At 45.8% G+C, this 19,554-nt stretch overlaps 1 protein-coding gene across 1 annotated transcript in view; it reads right to left on the bottom strand.

Moving 5' to 3' along the window:
- LOC140212078 (pro-neuregulin-3, membrane-bound isoform-like) overlaps positions 1 to 19,554 on the bottom strand; it is a 519,217-nt gene that overhangs the window by 166,738 nt on the left and 332,925 nt on the right. Inside the window, exon 2 of the mRNA XM_072282571.1 lies at positions 19,187 to 19,316. Coding sequence (XP_072138672.1) covers positions 19,187 to 19,316 — 130 coding nt within the window. The remainder of the gene's footprint in view (positions 1 to 19,186; positions 19,317 to 19,554) is intronic.

The following is a 19,554-nucleotide window of genomic DNA, read 5'->3' as shown; positions in this document are numbered from 1 at the left end:
CCCTGTTGAGACTAAGCTTATTCATTTAAAAACAACCAAGGCACAATTTATTTGCGGCAAACCTTGCTGTGGAATAAGATCTAGTAATTAAGCTGCTCCACTAAGAATTCAGCTAAAATCCTTCATGTGTTTCAATTAAAGGATATTTTAAAACTGAACTCTGTAGTATTTGATCACTTGGCCATTAGCAAAATCATTTTTGGCAGTTCACAAACAGGCAGATTCCCAAGAATATTCAATGCTCCAAAGATGATAAAACACAAAGGAACCTTTAACCTTCTCCAGAGACAATGCTGTGGCCACTTATTATAGGAATCATTATTTTTATGGGGATTGCAGAGCCTCAGTATTGACCCGAGATTTAACCACAACATATTGCAAGGACACCTCTGAGGCTGCAGCTGGAAAACGGACTTAAGAACAGCAAAGGGCTACAGAGGGGGAATTGAAGGGGCAGAAAAGAATATGGTTGTGTAGTCATTTAGGGAAGCACTTCTTAGTCTGTGAGCCAGTAGGGTTGGTTGGTACCATCTTTATACTTTATTGTCGCCAAACAATTGATACTAGAACGTACAATCATCACAGCGATATTTGATTCTGTGGGGAATATCTGAGGGGAATAATGCTCATAGTGATTTTTGGCAAGGTATTCATCTCTAGAGTTAGAAAATATGTGATAGCATTGCACCAGTGGTAGCTTTATTACTTCAAATAAGTAATCCCTTTTTGTATATATTCCATATTAACATCAGTACGGCAGAAAATGTTACCCCACCCCCCAAAAGGTAAAAAACTCATTTGGAGAGATTTCTGGAGTCTTATCAATGTCATGATATTTTCCATATTGTTGTATCAAATCAAAACAATATTAAGCTTTTGTCATAGCATATAGAATTACAGTACAATAATTCAAATGTGGGGTTCCACACGGCCATATCCTAGGCCCCATTTGGTTGTAAAATGAATATATTTAATCAAAGACTGCTTCCCATACTTGGTTTTCCACACTTTCACAACCTATCAATAATCATAATAATTTTCCAAGTCTTCCATATCTTCATCTGAACTTCCCACACTCTCTGAGGTGGATGCCTGGTTCTCACAGTCTTTGGGACTTGGAAAGTGAGGATATGGCCTTCTAAAGCTGAGGGATTAAATCTGGGGGCAGGTGGGGGGGAATGGAATTTTAGAATTCAAGGTATGTATGCATTTTAGCAGAGTTGGCTGTTGTATATTTTAGATTTAGTGTTAGACGGTAGTAAATGTCAGAGTAATGTACCAGTTCCCTTGCATTGGGATTCACAGCTGATCCCTGACTTTTGTCCACTGACCAAGTCAGTTATCTTACCTCCACCCCAAATGGTGATCTTAACTCCATGACCCTTTCAGCTAATGCAGTTGGTTGGTCAGCTTAACCTTGACTGGGATCAGAGACATTCAGTCCCTGGCCCCGATTAGAATCATTCACCTCCCTTAGAAATGCCACAGCCTGACACGAGGGTCTGACCCAAGCCTTCCAGATTTCAGACCAATTAGCTCATGTGGGAGACAGCCAGGAATTCAGAATGGGATTTGCAGCAGAAAATTGCTTCCTGGTAGGAGAGCAATGATTCATGAGGGAATTCTAGTCTCAGGGTTGGGTTGAAGAGTCAAATTCAGCTCCTGCAGTAGGGCATGGGGGCTCTAACCTCAGACAGGAATGGTCAGGGCTGAGCTAGAACTAAACTTTCTGCATCTCCAGAGCAGCTGCTGTGCACCACTCGCTCCGTGGTGATGCATTCGGCCCATGTGCCTTTCTTGGCTTCTGTCACGAGATAAAGGAGTGCAGAGGAACAGAAGGAGCCTGTTCTGCCCCGTGAGCTGCTTCTGTCAATAAATCTAATGAGAACTGATCTGAATCTTTACCCCATTGTACCCTTTCCCTCAAAAAAATCTTTAAATGCCCATTTCAAAAAATTTCAATTGACCCTTAATACAGCTTTTTGGAGTTGAGGGGTGCGGATTTCCATATTCCTTTGCCTGCTGTTACACCTTCCCTGAACTGACCAACTCAATCACATACCGTACAAACGGAATGCTGTCAGTTTTGCTAACATCCTGAAATCATACCTCTCTGTTTTAACTTTTGCTCCCAGCTTGCAATCCATTCACCCTCATGTCTGCTGAGTCCACAATGTTAACCTCAGTCAGGTCAAATGCACTGCTATCAAAGGCTTTTGTAAATTAATGCAAACTGCCTCTACTATATTACACTTCTCCATTACTTCTGCAGCCCCTTCAAATAATTCAATGCTAATTTAACATGGCCTTTCCCACTGGACTCTATGCTGACTGTTGGTCTCTAGATGATTATTCTATTACATCTATGAATAAAGCTTCCATAAACTTCCCTACCATGGACACTGAGTTGATGGTCTCTAATTCTCCAGTCTTTCATTTTTGATGGCTGTCGATCAGACCTTTGGCATCATTTCCTTATCTAACGAACCTTTTATGTAAGTAATTAAGCCTTTGTTATCTTTTCCCTAATTTATTTCAATGAACATGGATAGAACCTCTCTGGACCTGAAGTCTTACCCTATCAATTATTCTCTTGCCTGCAACTATTGATCCCTATATTCCTTAACATCTTTACCTGGTCCTTCCCACCGACTACTAATCTTCTGCTAGATGCCAAGGAGCTATCATTGTTTAATATTTCAGTTGTTTAACTGGGTCTTGTCTAGAGGTTTATCTAAAGCAGGGGTGGCCAACCTTTTACATTCCATGCATCAATTTTTTCTCACATGAGTTCAGATATGATTTTTTCACACGAGTTCTATATTAACATATTTTTACAAGAATTGAATGGGGGTACAAGAGTTGTATGGCGCATCTGAACTTGTGAGTGAAAAAATTGGCGCATGGAATGTAAAAGGTTGGCCACCCCTGATCTAAAGCATTCTTCTGCTCTTTATGTATCTTTGTATCTGTCAAGTACTTTAATTTTACTTTTCATTTCTTTCATTGTTCCTCTTGCATTCCCATATCTCTTTGGCTTCTGTCCTAACCTCTTTATAATCCCTCTGAATCTTTTCTTTTATTCTTATCTATTGGCAGACTTTATTCCTCTTGATCTCTGCAGATTACTTTTTAAGTACCTTCCATTTGCATTTTGTTGTTTGCCAATAAAATAAAGCACAAATTCCATTCTTCTATTTTGCAAATACTTTATTTATTCCTTAACTTTCTCAATTATCATCTGAACATTATACTGTGATCATGATGCTCCTTTATGGTAATTCTCTTCCTTTGAAATTACTAATGATATAAGTGATTTCATGCTTGCTGGACTTTTTATGAGCGTTGTATAAAGGGAATTCTATAAAGATGTAAAGCTCTCCCTCATTCATTACATCTTTGTGCAAACGTACTTTAGGTGGTTGCAAACTTTCACAAACACTCATCTTGATTGTTATTCTACGTCACCTGCTGCTTCTTTTCACAGATTTTCTTATAAACTATTCCCTATCACTCCTCGACATGGCCTGCAGTTTGTCCCTGTTAGTGAGAACAATTTCTTCATCTTCATCCCAATCAATGTGCAGTTTGATTCTGTCCTAAATCTCAATTCCGTTTTCGTCTGTTTTCCATTTGTACAGCTCCCTGGCCTTCTTTTAGCACAGCGCTATATTACTTAATAAGTGTTGATATTTAATTGTAGTGTGCTCACTTGAGATAAGTATGACATTCTCCTAAAGGGTTGTCTATTGGTGGCTCATCAGGCTGATCTGGGATCCACATATTCTGGTGCAGTGTGGGCAGGAGTAAGTGGTGGCTGTGGTTAATGGTTGAGTCTTTTGTTTCTCAATCTCTCCCTTCCCAGCTGCCATTTGTTCTCTGCAGTACAGCGAAGGTCATTCTCAAGTAGCACAGCTCTCTCTTGAACAGAATTCCTCCAGGTGTCTCTCCTGAGTGCAATGTCTTCCCAGTGTTTAGATGTAATGTTGAATTTGACACTTAATTGATGCCTTGTGCAACCAGACAGCCAACACGCTTGATCACTGTTACACCCCCATCAAGAATGCTTCGCGTGCCACCCCACGCCCACACTTTGGAAAGTCCGATCATCTGACTTCACTTCTACTCCCAGCGTATAGGCAGAGACTCAGGTCCACAGAATCAGTGGTGAGGACCAAGAAGGTCAAGGAAGGCAGAGGAGCACCATGTAGGAAGAAATGGCCTGCAAAACTGGCCAGAGCTGACGTGCATCTGATTTTGTTCCTAACCTCAATCAGGATTGCTTTTTCACCCTTCTTAAAATAGCCTTTCTGTAGGTTGTGCCTGGACTTCAGCAGACTGGACAATATTCAAGGATTCATCTTCAAACACGAATGAATACACCACAGTTGCCACAGACTTCACCAAGTCCTGTTTTGATGAATGTGTGCCTTCATGCCCACAACTAAAAGCCATGAATGAACTGGAAGTTTCGTAGACTGCTGAGGGCTAGATTTGTGGCATTCAAGACCAGTGATCCAGAACTATACAAGAAGTCCAGGTACAACCTATTTTAAGAGTGAAAAAGTAATTATACTTGAGGTTAGCAATGGAACCTTATGCACATCGGCTTTGGCAAGGTTGCACGCCACTGCTTCCTACAAAGCGAAAACTAACAATGTGAATGACTCTGATGCTTCACTCTCAGATGAGTTCAATGTCTTTTTTGCACACTTTGAAAGGGAGGATAAAACTACACTTGTGCGAATCCCTGCAGCGTCTGGTGTCCCTGTGACCTCTGTCTCGGAGGCTGATGTCAGCACAGCTTTCAAGAGGGTGAACCCTCGCAAGGCATCAGACCCTGATGGTATATCTGATGGGCTCTGAAAACCTGTGCCAACCATCTGCTGGAGTGTCCAAGGACATCTTCAATCTCTCACTGCTACTGTCGGAGGTTCTGACCTACTTCAAAAAGGCGACAATCATACCAGTATCCAAGAAGAGCAGGGTGAGTTGTCTCAACAACAATCACCCAGTGGCACTTACATTACTGTGATGAAGTACTTTGAGAGTTTGGTCATGGTTAGAATCAACTCCTGCCTTAAGCAAGGGCCTTGTCCCATTGCAACTTCTTATCGCCTCAACAGGTCTACCTGTTGCAGTGGACGCAACCTCTCTGGCTTTCCACTTGACCTTGGCTGACATAGACAACAGCAATACCTATGTTAGGCAACTGTTTATTGACTACAGCTCAGTGTTCAACACAATCATACCTTCAACGAGCAACAAAACCTGAGACTCTTTACCCTCCTCTGCAACTGAATCCTTGACTTCCTCAACTGGGAGATCACAGTCTCTGTGGATCAGAAATACCATCTCCTCCTCGCTGACAATGAACATTGGCACACCTGAAGGATGCGTGCTTAGCCCACTGCTCCACTCTCTCTACACGCACGACTGCGTGGCTTGGCACAGCTCAAGCACCGCTGATAAATTTGCCTACGACAAAACTGTTGTTGGCAGAATGTCAGATGGGGATGAGGAGGCGTACAGGTGTGAGGAAGATCAGCTGGTTGAGTGGTGTTTCAGCAACAAACCTGCACTCATCGTCAGTAAGATCCAGGAATTGATTGTGGACTTCAGGAAGGGGAAGCCAAGGGAACACGCACCAGTCCGCATCAAGGGATCAGAAGACCGTAAGACATCGCAGCAGAATTAGTCCATCTGGCCCATAGAGTCTGCACCTCCATTCAATCATGGCTGATCCTTTTTTTTTCTCCTCCTCAACCCCAAAGGTTCTCCCTGTAACCTTTGATGCCATGTCCAGTCAAGAACCTATCAATCTCTGCCTTAAGTACACTCAACGACCTGGCCTCCACAGCTGCATGTGGCAACAAATTCCACAAATTCACCACCCTTTGTCTTAAGAAATTTCTCCGCATCTCTGTTTTGAAAGGGCGCCCCTCTATCCTGAGGCTGTGCCCTCTTGTCCCACCATGGGAAACATCCTTTCCACATCTACTCTGTCTAGGCCTTTCAACATTCGAAAGATTTCAACGAGATCCCCCCTCATCCTTCTGAATTCTAGCCAGTACAGACCCAGAGCCATCAAATGTTCCTGATATGATAACCCTTTCATTCCTGGAATCATCCTTGTGAACCTCCTCTGGACCCTCTCAATACCAGCACATCTTTTCTAAGATAAGGAACCCAAAACTGTTCACAATACTCAAGGTAAGGCCTCACCATTTCCTTATAAAGCCTCAGCAACACATCTTTACTCTTGTATTCTAGACCTCTTGAAATGAATGCTAACATGGCATTTGCCTTCCTCACAACCCACTCAACCTGCAAGTTAACCTTTAGGGTGTTCTGCACAAGGACTCCCAAGTCCCTTTATCTCAGATTTTTGGGTTTTCTCCCTGTTTAGAAAATAGTCCGCACATTTATTTCTGCTACCGAAGTGCATTTTCCAATATTGTGTTTCATTTGCCACTTTTTTGCCCATTCTCCTAATCTGTCTAAGTCCTTCTGCATTCTACCTGTTTCCTCAACACTACCTGCCCACCTGCCCCTCCACCAATCTTCGTATCATCTGCAAACCTGGTACCAAAGCCATCTATTCCATCATTTAAATCATTTATATACAGCATAAAAAGAAGTGGTCCCAAAACCGACCCCTGCAGAACACCACTAGTCACTGGCAGCCAACCAGAAAAGGAAACTTTTATTCCCTCTCACTGCCTCCTACCAATCAGCCAATGCTCTAACCATGTTAGTAACTTTCCTGTAATACCATGGGCTCTTAACTTGGTAAGTAGTGTCACGTGTGGCACCTTGTCAAAGGCCTGAAAGTCCAAATATACAACATCCACTGCATCCTCTTTATCTATCCTACTTGTAATTTCCTCAAAGAGTTCCAACAGGTTCATCAGGCAGGATTTTCCCTGAAGGAAAGCATGCTGACTTTGTACTATCTTGTCCCGTGTCACCAAGTACTCCATCACCTCATCCTTAACAATTGACTCTAACATCTTCCCAACCACTGAGGTCAGGCTAACTGGTCTATAATTTCCTTTCTGCTGCCTTCCTCCTTTCTTAAAGAGTGGAGTGACATTTGCAATTTTCCAGTCCTCTGGCACCATGCCAGAGTCCAATGATCATTGAAAGATCATTTCAAATGCCACCACAATCTCTAACGCTACCTCTTTCAGAACCCTAGAGTGCAGTTCATCTGGTCCGGGTGACTTTCAGCTCTTTGAGCACCTTGAGAAGCGGAAGGAATGAGCAGTTTCAAGTTCCTGGGTGTCAATATCTCTAAGGATCTATTCTGGGCTCAATATATTGATGCAATTACAAAGACGTGACAAAGGCTACATTTAATTCGGAGTTTGCGGAGAATTGGTACGTCACAGGCACTCTATCTGGTTGCATCACTCTCTGGTATGGAAGGGCCACTGCACAAGATTGGAAAAAGCTGCAGAAAGTTGTAAACTCATTCAGCTCCATCATGGGCACGAGCCTCCCCAGCCTCTAGAACACCTTTAAAAGATGATGTCTCAGCAAGGTGGCCGCCCATCACCCAGGACATGCCCTCTTCTCAATGTTACCATCAAGGAAGAGGTACAGGAGCCTGAAGACACACAGTCAACACTTCAGGAACAGCTTGTTCCCCTCCACCATCAGATTTCTGAATGGACAAATAACCCATGAACACTATGTCAGCAATTTCCCCTCTCTTTTTTGCACTTAATGTTTGTAATATATATTTACTTTAATTTATAGTTTTTTATTATTATGTACTGCGATGCACTGCTGCTGCAAAACAACAAATTTCAGCAAGTATGCCTGTGATATTAAAGCTAATTCTGATTCTGACCTGATGTCATGCGGACAAAGATACAGTCGCAACGCACAGCTGTAGGGATAGCTCTGAGATGCTGCTGCACTGGTATAAGGGACCAGTGGGTTGGCAGAGCACTAACATGTCAGAGGAACAGCACTGCGGAAGAAATACATAGTTTGGGGGGGGCCATTATTCAGACAGGGCCGGAAGGGGCAGTTCTAAGAGGGTCCTGCACAATGGGAGGGTCAGATTGGGTTGGGAGCAGCAGTGAATTGACACCATTAAGGAAGCAATGCCAGTTAGAGAGGTAACACTCAGGGAGGTCTGCAATGTTGGATGGACAATGAATGGACTTCATAAACCCACCCTATAATACAGATTTCCGATCATTATCATGTTGCTCTCTGTGGGAGGCCCTCCTGCGCTCAAATTAGCATCTGCATTTGTTATGTAGCAACAGTGATTACACTACAAAAATATTTTATGGCTGACTAGTCCTCAGGTTGTGAAGGCACTATAAAAAATATGGTTATCTCTGCCTTGGGCTGTTGATTAATCTAATTATTCTTTCTCCGGAAAATAATTGCTTGCAAAGCAGCCAACCTCAACCAAGGGATGGGAGGGCTCCCCAAGAAAAATGTTGTCTTCAGCGAGAAGCCGAAGAGTTGGACTGGATCAGAGCTTTTAAATTTAAGCAAACAGCAATGGGAATGGTGACGAGCCAATCATCTGAAAGGGGCCATGTCTGAAAGTGGCAACACTGACCACTTGTAAGGGATAACCTGCTCTCTCCTCCCTCCTCCAACCCTCTTCACAGTAACAGCACAAATGGCAGTGACCCCGCGGGTCTTCAGCGGTTATGGAGTGGGATATATCCCATCATGTCCAGCAGTGCTGAAAGCCCTCCATGAATAATACAGCGTTGACAGCCCAGGTAAACTGGGCCCCAGGAAAGCTGCAAACCCATTCCATTTCACTCCATCAGTCTGATGATTGGTCGAAGCAAGGGGTCACACAAGCAGTGCACAGGCCAGGAATCTGTCACCATCTGTCCAGTGTGCAGATGCACTGAATTAGTGTTGAGCAGGTGCATGGTGCCAGTGTGGAACACAACCCACAGAGTTACTCGGGCCAGATTCAGGCATGACAGGGAAAGTGCGGGGTACTGGGTGAGGAGTCCGTGAGTGGCCAGGGATTTAACCAGTTATGGACTGTGAAGAAGGCCAGCACTTTGAAATGTTCCATAAACTGGATAACATTTTATGCCAAAAGCATTCTAATATTATCCAACAGCTTGGTTTCCTATAGGCCAAAGTAATGGACTTCCTCTTTGGATGACATGTGCAACAAAATAAGGTTTGTACTACATTCGGGATGCAAGATCCTCACTCTGACTCTAGTTTCGATTCCAGGTTTACCCAATGATCTATTAGTCTGTTTGGGGGTTATTACTGAGCTTGTGCCTCTGTGTTACTGTGCTATGTGAACTTTATAGACTGAAGTTCTTGGGGCAAAATGGGGTTCAGTGCACAGAGGGAATCTTGGTGTTTGGATGCATGGAGACGGTTAGGGTTATATTACATGTATTAGATATACAGGGATGGATTCACTGTGAAAAGGGGGAAAGTGAAGGGAACAGCTGGATGTTGGAGTGAACAACGCACAGTACGTCACGATAGAGAGTACACATGCAGCTCTGCACTGGGGAACAGTGTATATGGTCAGTATAGGGAACTGTAAGCATAGGCTCAGTGTGCGGGAGGGTGCACAGGGTCAGTGTGGGGTGTGTGCACAGGGTCAGTGTGGGGGAGTGTGCACAGGTTCAGTGTGGGATGTGTGCACAGGTTCAGTGTGGGGTGTGTGCACAGGGTCAGTGTGGGGGAGTGTGCACAGTGTCAGTGTGGGGGAGTGTGCACAGAGTCAGTGTGGGGAGTGTGCACAGGGTCAGTGTGGGATGTGTGCACAGCGTCAGTGTGGGGTGTGTGCACATGCTCAGTGTGGGGGAGTGTGCACAGGGTCAGTGTGGGGTGTGTGCACAGGGTCAGTGTGGGGGAGTGTGCACAGTGTCAGTGTTGGTGAGTGTGCACAGGGTCAGTGTGGGGGGGGGTGTGCACAGGGTCAGTGTGGGGGAGTGTGCACAGGGTCAGTGTGGGGGGGAGTGTGCACAGGGTCAGTGTGGGGGAGTGTGCACAGTGTCAGTGTGGGGGGGAGTGTGCAGACGGTCAGTGTGGGGGAGTGTGCACAGGGTCAGTGTGGGGAGTGTGCACAGTGTCAGTGTGAGGTGTGTGCACACCGTCAGTGTGGGTGAGTGTGCACACGGTCAGTGTGGGGGAGTGTGCACAGAGTCAGTGTGGGGAGTGTGCACAGGGTTAGTGTGGGGTGTGTGCACACGGTCAGTGTGGGTGAGTGTGCACAGAGTCAGTGTGGGGAGTGTGCACAGGGTTAGTGTGGGGTGTGTGCACACCGTCAGTGTGGGTGAGTGTGCACACTGTCAGTGTGGGGTGTGTGCACAGGGTCAGTGTGGGGTGTGTGCACATGGTCAGTGTGGGTAAGTGTGCACAGGATCAGTGCAGCTGAGTGTGCACAGAATCAGTGTGGGGAGTGTGCACAGGGTCAGTGTGGGGGAGTGTGCACACTGTCAGTGTGGGTGAGTGTGCACAGTGTCAGTGTGGGGTGTGTGCACACGGTCAGTGTGGGGGAGTGTGCACAGTGTCAGTGTGGGGGGAGTGTGCACACGGTCAGTGTGGAGGAGTGTGCACAGTCAGTGTTGGTGAGTGTGCACAGAGTCAGTGTGGGGGAGTGTGCACAGTGTCAGTGTGGCTGAGTGTGCACAGAGTCAGTGTGGGGAGTGTACACAGGGTCAGTGTGGGGGAGTGTGCACACCATAAGTGTGGGTGAGTGTGCACAGGGTCAGTGTGGGGTGTGTGCACATGGTCAGCGTGGGTGAGTGTGCACAGGATCAGTGCAGCTGAGTGTGCACAGAGTCAGTGTGAGGAGTGTGCAGGGGGTCAGTGTGGGGGAGTGTGCACACTGTCAGTGTGGGTGGGTGTGCACAGGGTCAGTGTGGGGGAGTGTGCACCAGACAGTGTGGGTGACTGTGCAGACGGTCAGTGTGGGGGAGTGTGTATGGGGTCAGCGTGGGGGAGTGTGCACAGGGTCAGTGTTGGTGAGTGTGCACAGGGTCAGTGTTGGTGAGTGTGCACAGGGTCAGTGTGGGGAAGTGTGCACGGGGTCAGTGTGGGTGAGTGTGCACACCGTCAGTGTGGGGGAGTGTGCACACCGTCAGTGTGGGGGAGTGTGCACAGGGTCAGTGTTGGTGAGTGTGCACGGGGTCAGTGTGGGGGAGTGTGCACAGGGTCAGTGTGGGGGAGTGTGTACAGAGTCATTGTGGGTGACTGTGCACATGGTCAGCATGGGGTGTGTGCACGGGATCAGTGTGGGTGAGTGTGCACGGGGTCAGTGTGGGGGAGTGTGTACAGTGTCAGTGTGGGGGAGTGTGTACAGAGTAATTGTGGGTGAGTGTGCACAGGGTCAGTGTGGGGGAGTGTGCACGGGGTCAGGGTGGGTGAGTGTGCAAGGGGTCAGTGTGGGGGAGTGTGCACAGGGTTAGTGTTGGTGAGTGTGCACAGAGTCAGTGTGGGAGAGTGTGCACGGGGTCAGTGTGGTGAGTGTGCACAGGGTCAGTGTGGGGGTGAGTGTGCACACGAGAGTCTACTCATGCTCATTGTTGGTTTGTGTACACAGGGTCAGAGTCAGTTGATGTGCAGAGTTACTGGGAGTGAGCAAGATGTACAGTGGCAGCCTGGGGTGTGGTGCAGAGGATGTGTGGAGATTTTGTGTACTGCAGAAAAACCACCTCAGTTAGAGATTCTTCAATCCACTTCTGTTTGTGTACGTTCTGTCGTGTTGCATTGTGCTCCGCCTATGAATATTCAGCAGGTTTATTTCGGAGGCCCATTTATCTACTTGCAGGAGTTATGACCTAGAATTTAAATCAAGTTTCGTGTTCGTTGCCGTTCAGATTCTCTAGGGTTTAATTACAAAGCTCGGTGCTGCAGACACCACACTCTGATCCAGTTGTCTCCAGCCTCACCAATGAAACTGTGTCCTTGATCTATGCAAAACTCAAAGCTGATGCCTGTCCCTGATGAGACTTCAGGAGGTGACTTGTGCCATGGCCCACGTTCGTGTGTCCCTCCCATCAAGCCCTCCTCTGTGCTGAGTTCGGCACTGGTTAAAAGATCACAGCATCTCAGCTGTTGCTCAGCACCCCACATCAAGACAAATTTAAGATTCAGATTAGCTTTATTTGTCACATGTACATCGAAAGATCGAAGCACACAGTGAAATGTGTCATTGCTGTCAAATCAAATTTGCGAGGATTGTGTGGGGAAGCCCACGAGTGCCACTCCGCTTCTGGTGCCAATGTGGCATGCCCACGACTCACTAAACCTAACCATTCCCTGGAATGTGGGGGGAAACCGGACCACCCGGAGGAAACCCATGGGATCGTGGGAAGAATGTACAAACACTTCACAGGCAGCAGCGGGCATCCAACCCCGATCGGGGATTGCTCGCACGTTAACAGCATTATGCCAACTGTTACACCTCCCTGCTGTCCTTGAGTCAGGGAACATCCCATCAACACTCACTCAGAAAACATCGACTATGTACAAAAACAGATTTGAATTATAGAATCGCTCAGTGCTGAATCAGCCACATGACCTATCATGCTGATACTGGTTCATTGAAAGAGTCACACAAAACACAAATAGGCCCTTCAGCCCACAAGGTCTATGCCGACCACCAGTCATGCATCTGCACCAATCTTACATTAATCTCATTTAATTTATTCCCCTCCAGATTCTACCAATCACCTACACAGGCAGGGGAATTTACAGTTGCTAGTTTATCTACCTAACCTTCTTCCCAAGAAAGGAGAATCAAGAATAAAGCATATAGGTCTATTGTGAGAGGGGAGATATTTAATAGGAACCTGAAGGGGAATTTCTTCACTCAGTGAATGATATGTATGTGGAATGAGCTGCCAGAGGAAGTGGTTGAGACAAGTACATTAATAACATTTCAAATGTACTTGGACAGATACAGGTGTCCCCGCTTTCTGAAAGTTCGCCTTACGCCATTTCGCTTTTACGAAAGACCTACATTAGTACCTGTTTTCACTAACCGAAAGAAATCTGAAGAGGATTTTCACTTGTACGAAAAAAGGCACCCGCTTTAAAATTGTGTTTACCCCGAGAAAGACTACCATGACCATGAAGCCTTGCGCGGGAAGGTGTGTGCACATGCGTGCACGTGCTGATTTTTTTCTACAAATTGGTTTTGGCTAAATCTTCCCCATTCTGATAAGTGAAACTACACTGTACATACATTATTTCTACTTTATATAGGCTGTGCATTTATCATATCATTCCTGTTTTTACTGTATGTTCATGTTATTTTAGGTTTTATGTGCTATTTGGTATGATTTGGTAGGTTATTTTTTTGGGTCTGGGAACACTCAAAAATGTTTCCCATATAAATTAATGGTAATTGCTTCTTTGTTTTAAGCCATTTTGGCTTATGGAAGGTTTCATAGGAACACTCTACTTTCGGATAGCGGGGAAAACCCGTATGTGGATAAGTGTCAGGACACTGGAGCAGGGATCCAATCGCAGACCCAGTACTGTGCACACAGTAATAGTAATTAAGTAACAAATCCCGAGGTGCAAACAAAGTCGGCGTCAGAGTTCAGGCAGAGATCAAAACAGCCAGAGAAATCCAAAAGCCAGAATTGGGAAATAGGCAGAGTCGATATTCAGATGGACAGAGTAGAGATACAAATGCTGGAAAGGCTCAGGAAAACTCACTGGCACAACCTGGTAACAAACAGGTGAAAACACAGGACTGAAATACACTGAGCAATAAACAGAGAGGCAGATGATAGGTGGAGCACAAGGAGACACAGGTGGCAGCAAAACAGGTAATAATGAGAGACAGGTGAGAGGTGGAGTACTCAGTAATACAGGGGCCAGAGTAGAGCAGGAGTGGGGACAAGAGCACATGGCAATACAAAACCACAGACTGATAGCTAGAGGGAAGCACACAAAAAGACAGAGTTCAACTGGAGGTACTGACACTAAGACAGATTTAGAGGGATATGGGACCAACGTGAGCAAGTGCGACTAGCTTGGATGGCAATCTTGGTCAGCATTAACCAGTTGGGCCGAATGGCCCATTTTCATGCTGCATGATTCTATGCCTTTGGGATACTGCAGGAAATAGCACTGCATGACAGAAACTCACAGTCACAGGGAGGACACAGAACTCCACATGGACAGCACCTAAACTGGGGATTGAATTAGGTTGCTGGAGAGGACTGTCAGCAGTTCCACATCTCACCTCCTTTTGCCTCAGCTCCTGAGTGTTGAACCTGGTCAGTAAACCCACCCAGGTTTGCTTCATGTGTGCAGTGAGCAGGGCTGCTTTAGGACAAGGTTAGAATTCCATGCTGGTGGGTTTCATCACAGTAACGTCAGCCAAGTGAATGGATGGTTCTGAGGTCAGAGTTCACAGGTACTCATCCATCCTCTAATCTGTTGCCAGGGCTTAGCCGGTCCGATCTCACCTTAGACTACAACAGACAGTACTGCCCAATACATAGACCTCCAGCTCCTCTACTTCTGGCAAGTAACTGTCTGGTTGCACAAGTACCAGGCAATGATCTTCTCCAATGGGTGTCAGTTTAACCACTAAACCTCGATATTCACCAGTATTTCCATCATCTAGTCCTCCAACATTAACATCAGGAGCCCCTATGATTACACGACACATAATTACAGGAGATGAACAGAGTCTGCGCAATACATCATGGGCACATTCCTCCCCGGCATCGGTAATATCTGCAGCAGTTGCTGCCTCAAGAAGGCAACGCTCGTCATTAAAAACCCCAACAAACCCCTCTTTTTTGCAGCTACCATACAGGAGGTACTGAAGCCTGAAGTCCCACACAACCAGGCTCGGGAACATGTACTTCCCTTCAATCATTCACTTCTTGGTCCAACTGGCACTACTCTAATCTCCAGAGTATGGAAACACCGTGATCACTTAGCACTAAAACAGTCAGTTTTGTCCTCATTGTGTTCTTTCTTGTAAAAATTATATTTTATTTGTGTTTTCTTGCAGAATGCAGCTTATTTGATGCTCCATGTTTCTGATGCTGTTGTATGCAAATACCTCGTTGCACCTGTGCATACATATACTTGTGCATAAGACAATCTCTCTTTTCTACACTGTATTTACTCTGTGACTTTGGGATGTGACAAGAAATGGGAGCGCGCGAAGGAAACTCACCATCACAGGGAGAACGTGTAACTCCATATAGACAGCACCTGAGGTGGGGATCGAACCAGGTCACCACAGCGGCATGTCTCAAGGATGTTCAGAAACACTTCCTTTGCCAGCTACACCCAGATTCCACCCGTGAATTGTCAAAAAATCTTTGACAAGTGTTGCATGAGCAACCATTTTGTTTGTGAGCCTGTTGTTTAAGGTTTCCACAGCACCCAAATTCGAGCTCAACTTGACTTTGACTTTGTGTTTGAGATTTGCTGTCCCAGAACAGTGACTCACCTCCTGACAGCCCAGGGCCTTTCCAACACCTACAAAGCACACATCATGGAATGCACTCCACCTACCTGGTTGAAAGTAGCTCCAGCAATGGTCATGAAGCTTAACGCCATCTAGGCAAAGCCGTCCATTTGGTTGGCACACCCATCCTTCATGCAAAATATTCATCCCCCAATCACTGACATGCATTTGCTATGGTTTGCATCCTTCACAAGACTCACTGCAGTTTCTTGCCTCAGTATTGTGGTAACACCTCCCAAGCCCACATCTTCAGCCAGCCGGAAGGGCAGGGAAAGAAAGCGTAAAGGGAACACCACCTCGTTAAGGATCCGCTCCACCCCTTCTTGCAAGTATGTTGCCAGTTCTTTAACGTAATTAGCTCCACATCGTGAAACTCTGTGCAGTGTCAACACTTTCATCAGAAAGAGTGTAGCTGTTGAAGAAAGCAGGTCCCAAAGACATTTAGGGATGCCCGTTTAGCCAGCTACATTCAGACTCCACAAATAAATAATCAAATCTTTGGCTAAGTGTTACACGAGCAGCCATTTTGTTCATGGACCAGTTGCTTACACATTCCGTAGCACCTAAATTTAAGCTTAACCTGATTTGATTTTGCACAGCAAAGATTACTTCAATTTCCTTTCCTGTAATTGACCCTTACCTGTAAATGTTTGAAATACTTTCTAAAGTATTAATGGTGTTCAGCCATTATTTCTAAAACTATGCGCTGGTCATTTTACTTATTTGCAATGAAGCATCCAACAATTTTGTGCTGTGTTTGTGACTTGCTTCCTCCCTCACAGTGACTGAATTAAAGGTGATGACAAATCAGCAGAGGAGAGAGTCTGAAGATCTGGATGCATGGTGCTACAACAGCAACCTCTCACTCAGTGACAGCAAGACGGTTTACTGACTTCAGGAGGAGGAAACCAGAGGTCCATGAGTGAGTCCTCATCAGACGATCAGAGGTACAGAGGGCCAGCAACTTTAAATTCCTCAGTGTTATCATTTCAGAGGACCTGCCCCGGGTCTAGCAATTATGAAGAAAGCATGGCAGCACCTCTAATTCCTTAGCAGTGTGTGAAGTTTCGGCATGACAGCTAAAATTTTGACAAACTTCTATAGATATTTGCTGGAGAGTAAATTGACTGGCTGCATTCCAGCCTGGTATAGAAACACCAATGGCCTTGAATGGAAAATTCTACAGAAAGTAGTGGGTATGACCCAGTCCATCAGAGGTAAAGCCCTCTACACCATTGAGCCCTGATGATGGATGCCATTTCCATCATCAGGGACCCCACCAGCCAGGTCCTGCTCCCTTCTCCCTGCTGCCATCAAGAGGGAGGTACAGGAGCCTCAGTACTCACACCACCAGGTTCAGAAACAGATATCACCCCTCAGCCATTAGGTTCTTGAACTAGTGGGAATAACTTCACTCAATTTGACTCACCCATCACTGAACTGTTCTCACAACCTATGGACTCACTTTCAAGAACTCTTCATCTCAGGTTCTCGATTTTTATTGCTTATCTATTTATTTATTTTTTTGCACAATTTGGTGTCTTTTGCACGGTGCTGTCTGACCAGTTAGGCTGGGTCTTTCATTGATCCTATTACATTTATTGGATTTATTGAGGATGCCCGCAAGATAATGCATCCCAGAGTTGTATATGGTGACATATATATATACTCTGATAATAAATTTACTTTGAATTTTGGCTATGCCTCCAGGCAAGAATGCCCAGCAGTGAGGACAGTGATTGATTCCTGGTGTGGGCAGGTTTGCTCCTGAGGGAAGACTGGGTGAGCCTCTCCCGGGTTGAGAAGAATGAGAGGTTACCTCCTCGAAATTCTAACAGGGCTGAACAATAAAAGATGCAGGGAAGAAGGATCACAGGACTGGTGTCTAGAACCAGGGGGTATAAGGGATTGGCCACTGAGTCCTGAAATGAAAAGGAATTTGTTCACCTACAAGTTGCTGATCATTCAGAACTCTACAGCCAAGAGGCATGGAAGCTCAATGCTGCGTAGATCTGCAGGAATTGAGGGGAAAATGGTTAGTGATGAAAGAGGGGCCGAGGTAACCAACAACCTATCAAGTGCTGGAGCCGGCTCATGGATTTGGTGGGCGAGGGGAGGGTGTGATGGCTGAATATATGACTCCTGCTTCTGTTTGTTATGTTCTTTTGTCGGGCTGAGCCCTGAATCTCGGAAGTCCGTCAGTTCCAATCACTCAACAGAATCTGTGACCAGAGGTGCTCCACGGGAATCTGATGCAGGAGCCCTGCTCTTTGTGATTGTTATTAATGAGTTGGGTACGGATAGCGTAGAAAGTTCCTAAATATTGCAAGAGGACATTGATAAGAAGTAGAGCTGGGCTGAGGAGTGGCAGATGCAGTTTGAAATGATATACTTTGGAAGGTCAAACCTGAAAGCAGAGTACAGAGTCAGCAGCAGGATTCTTAGCAGTGTGGATAAAGAGAGGGATCTCGGGGAGCACATCCATAGATCTTCAAAGTTGTTGCACACGGGTGGTTAAAGTGGCTCATGGTGTGTTGGCCTTCATTAGTCAGGGGATTGAGTTTAAGAGCTGAGAGTTAACATGGCAGCTCGATAAGACTCTGGTTAGATCACACTTGGAATACTGTGTCGTCTCACTATAGGAAGGATATGGAAACTCACAGAGGGTGCAGAGGAGATTTATCAGGATGTTGCCCAGATTAGAGAGCACGTCTTCTTAGGGAAGCATGAGCAAAATAGGGCTTTTCTCTTTGCAGTGTAGGGGGACGAGAGACAACTTGATAGAGATGTACAAGACAATGAGAAGTTTAGATGGAGCCGACAACTAGTGCCCTTTTCCCAAGGTGGTAATGGCTAATACGAGAGGGCATCATTTTAAGGTGATTAGAGGCAGGTTTAGGAAATATATCAAAGATAGGATTTTTACACATAGAGTTGTGGGTGCATGGAATGCACTGCCAGTGGTGGCACTAGAGAATATTTAAGACACTCCTAGATTGGCTCATGGATGAAAGAAAAATGGAGGGCCATGCAGGAGGGGAACGTTAGAATGATCTTGGACTAGTTTATGCAGATTTGAGCAAGTGGATTGGGCAGATTTGCATGGTGAAGTTCTGACCGCACTGGTGAGCCCAGTGGTACACTAGAAGCTTGGGTGTATAATCAAGGGCAAGACGACAATTCTTGGAAGTGTCCCTTTAAAGCAAATAATATACTGTAGTGGAGATTAACGGTGATACTGAGAATGAGTGGCTCCAGAACACTGTGATTCAGAAGGGTACTGCTAGGATCATCCACGTTTTACAATTCTCTTAATGCCTTGGAGAGCCAAAGATGTTGAGAAGAACTGTGGAGAAGGAAATGGATCATTTCTGTCGCACACAAAATTCCAGAGAGTTACAGCATTGTGGGCTGAAGGGCCGGTACTGTCCTGGGTTGTTCTAAGCTCTCAAACAGCCGAGATAAATGAGAACCACTCAAATGCTACACTGGGTGAATAAACTGGGAACTCAATGCCACACTGACTAATATTTTGCAAGTCAAGAATCCACCTGTTGTCTGCTGGCTGAAATTGGAAGTTCCATGACCGACTCAATTCCACTTCAGTCTACAACGTGGATTGAAGGAGCATGCTTGCACTTGTTGCTCTCAGTCACTGGCCGGGTCTCGGAGAAGCTCACGCTCCTCCAGGCCGGGGTACAGCTCACTTACCGGCAGTGTTTGTTATTCCCAGTGAGGGTTTCAATGATGAAGCACTCTCCCTCGTTCAGGCAGTAGGCGAGGTCCTTATCTGTGCACGGCTTAAAGTGCTCCGACCTCTCTGTTGTGTAGGTGGTTGTGGCTGCAAGGATACAGAACAGCAGGGTCAGTAGCTGGTACTCAAACACGGGATCATATACACTGACAGGTCATGTACAGGTCTGTACAGAGATGTCCACAAGGTCAGATAGGGATCACACACAGAATTGCAAACAAGTTACATTCAGAATCGCACAGGACACACAGGGTCATGCTTACGCTCACACGAAGGGTGAGGCATTGACTATTGTCAAGGAAAACATTGCGTTGCTTCTTTTTGC

This window comes from Mobula birostris, chromosome 18 (genome assembly GCF_030028105.1).
Source record: "Mobula birostris isolate sMobBir1 chromosome 18, sMobBir1.hap1, whole genome shotgun sequence".
Lineage (NCBI taxonomy): Eukaryota > Metazoa > Chordata > Chondrichthyes > Myliobatiformes > Myliobatidae > Mobula > Mobula birostris.
This window is presented reverse-complemented; position numbering and strand designations above follow the sequence as displayed.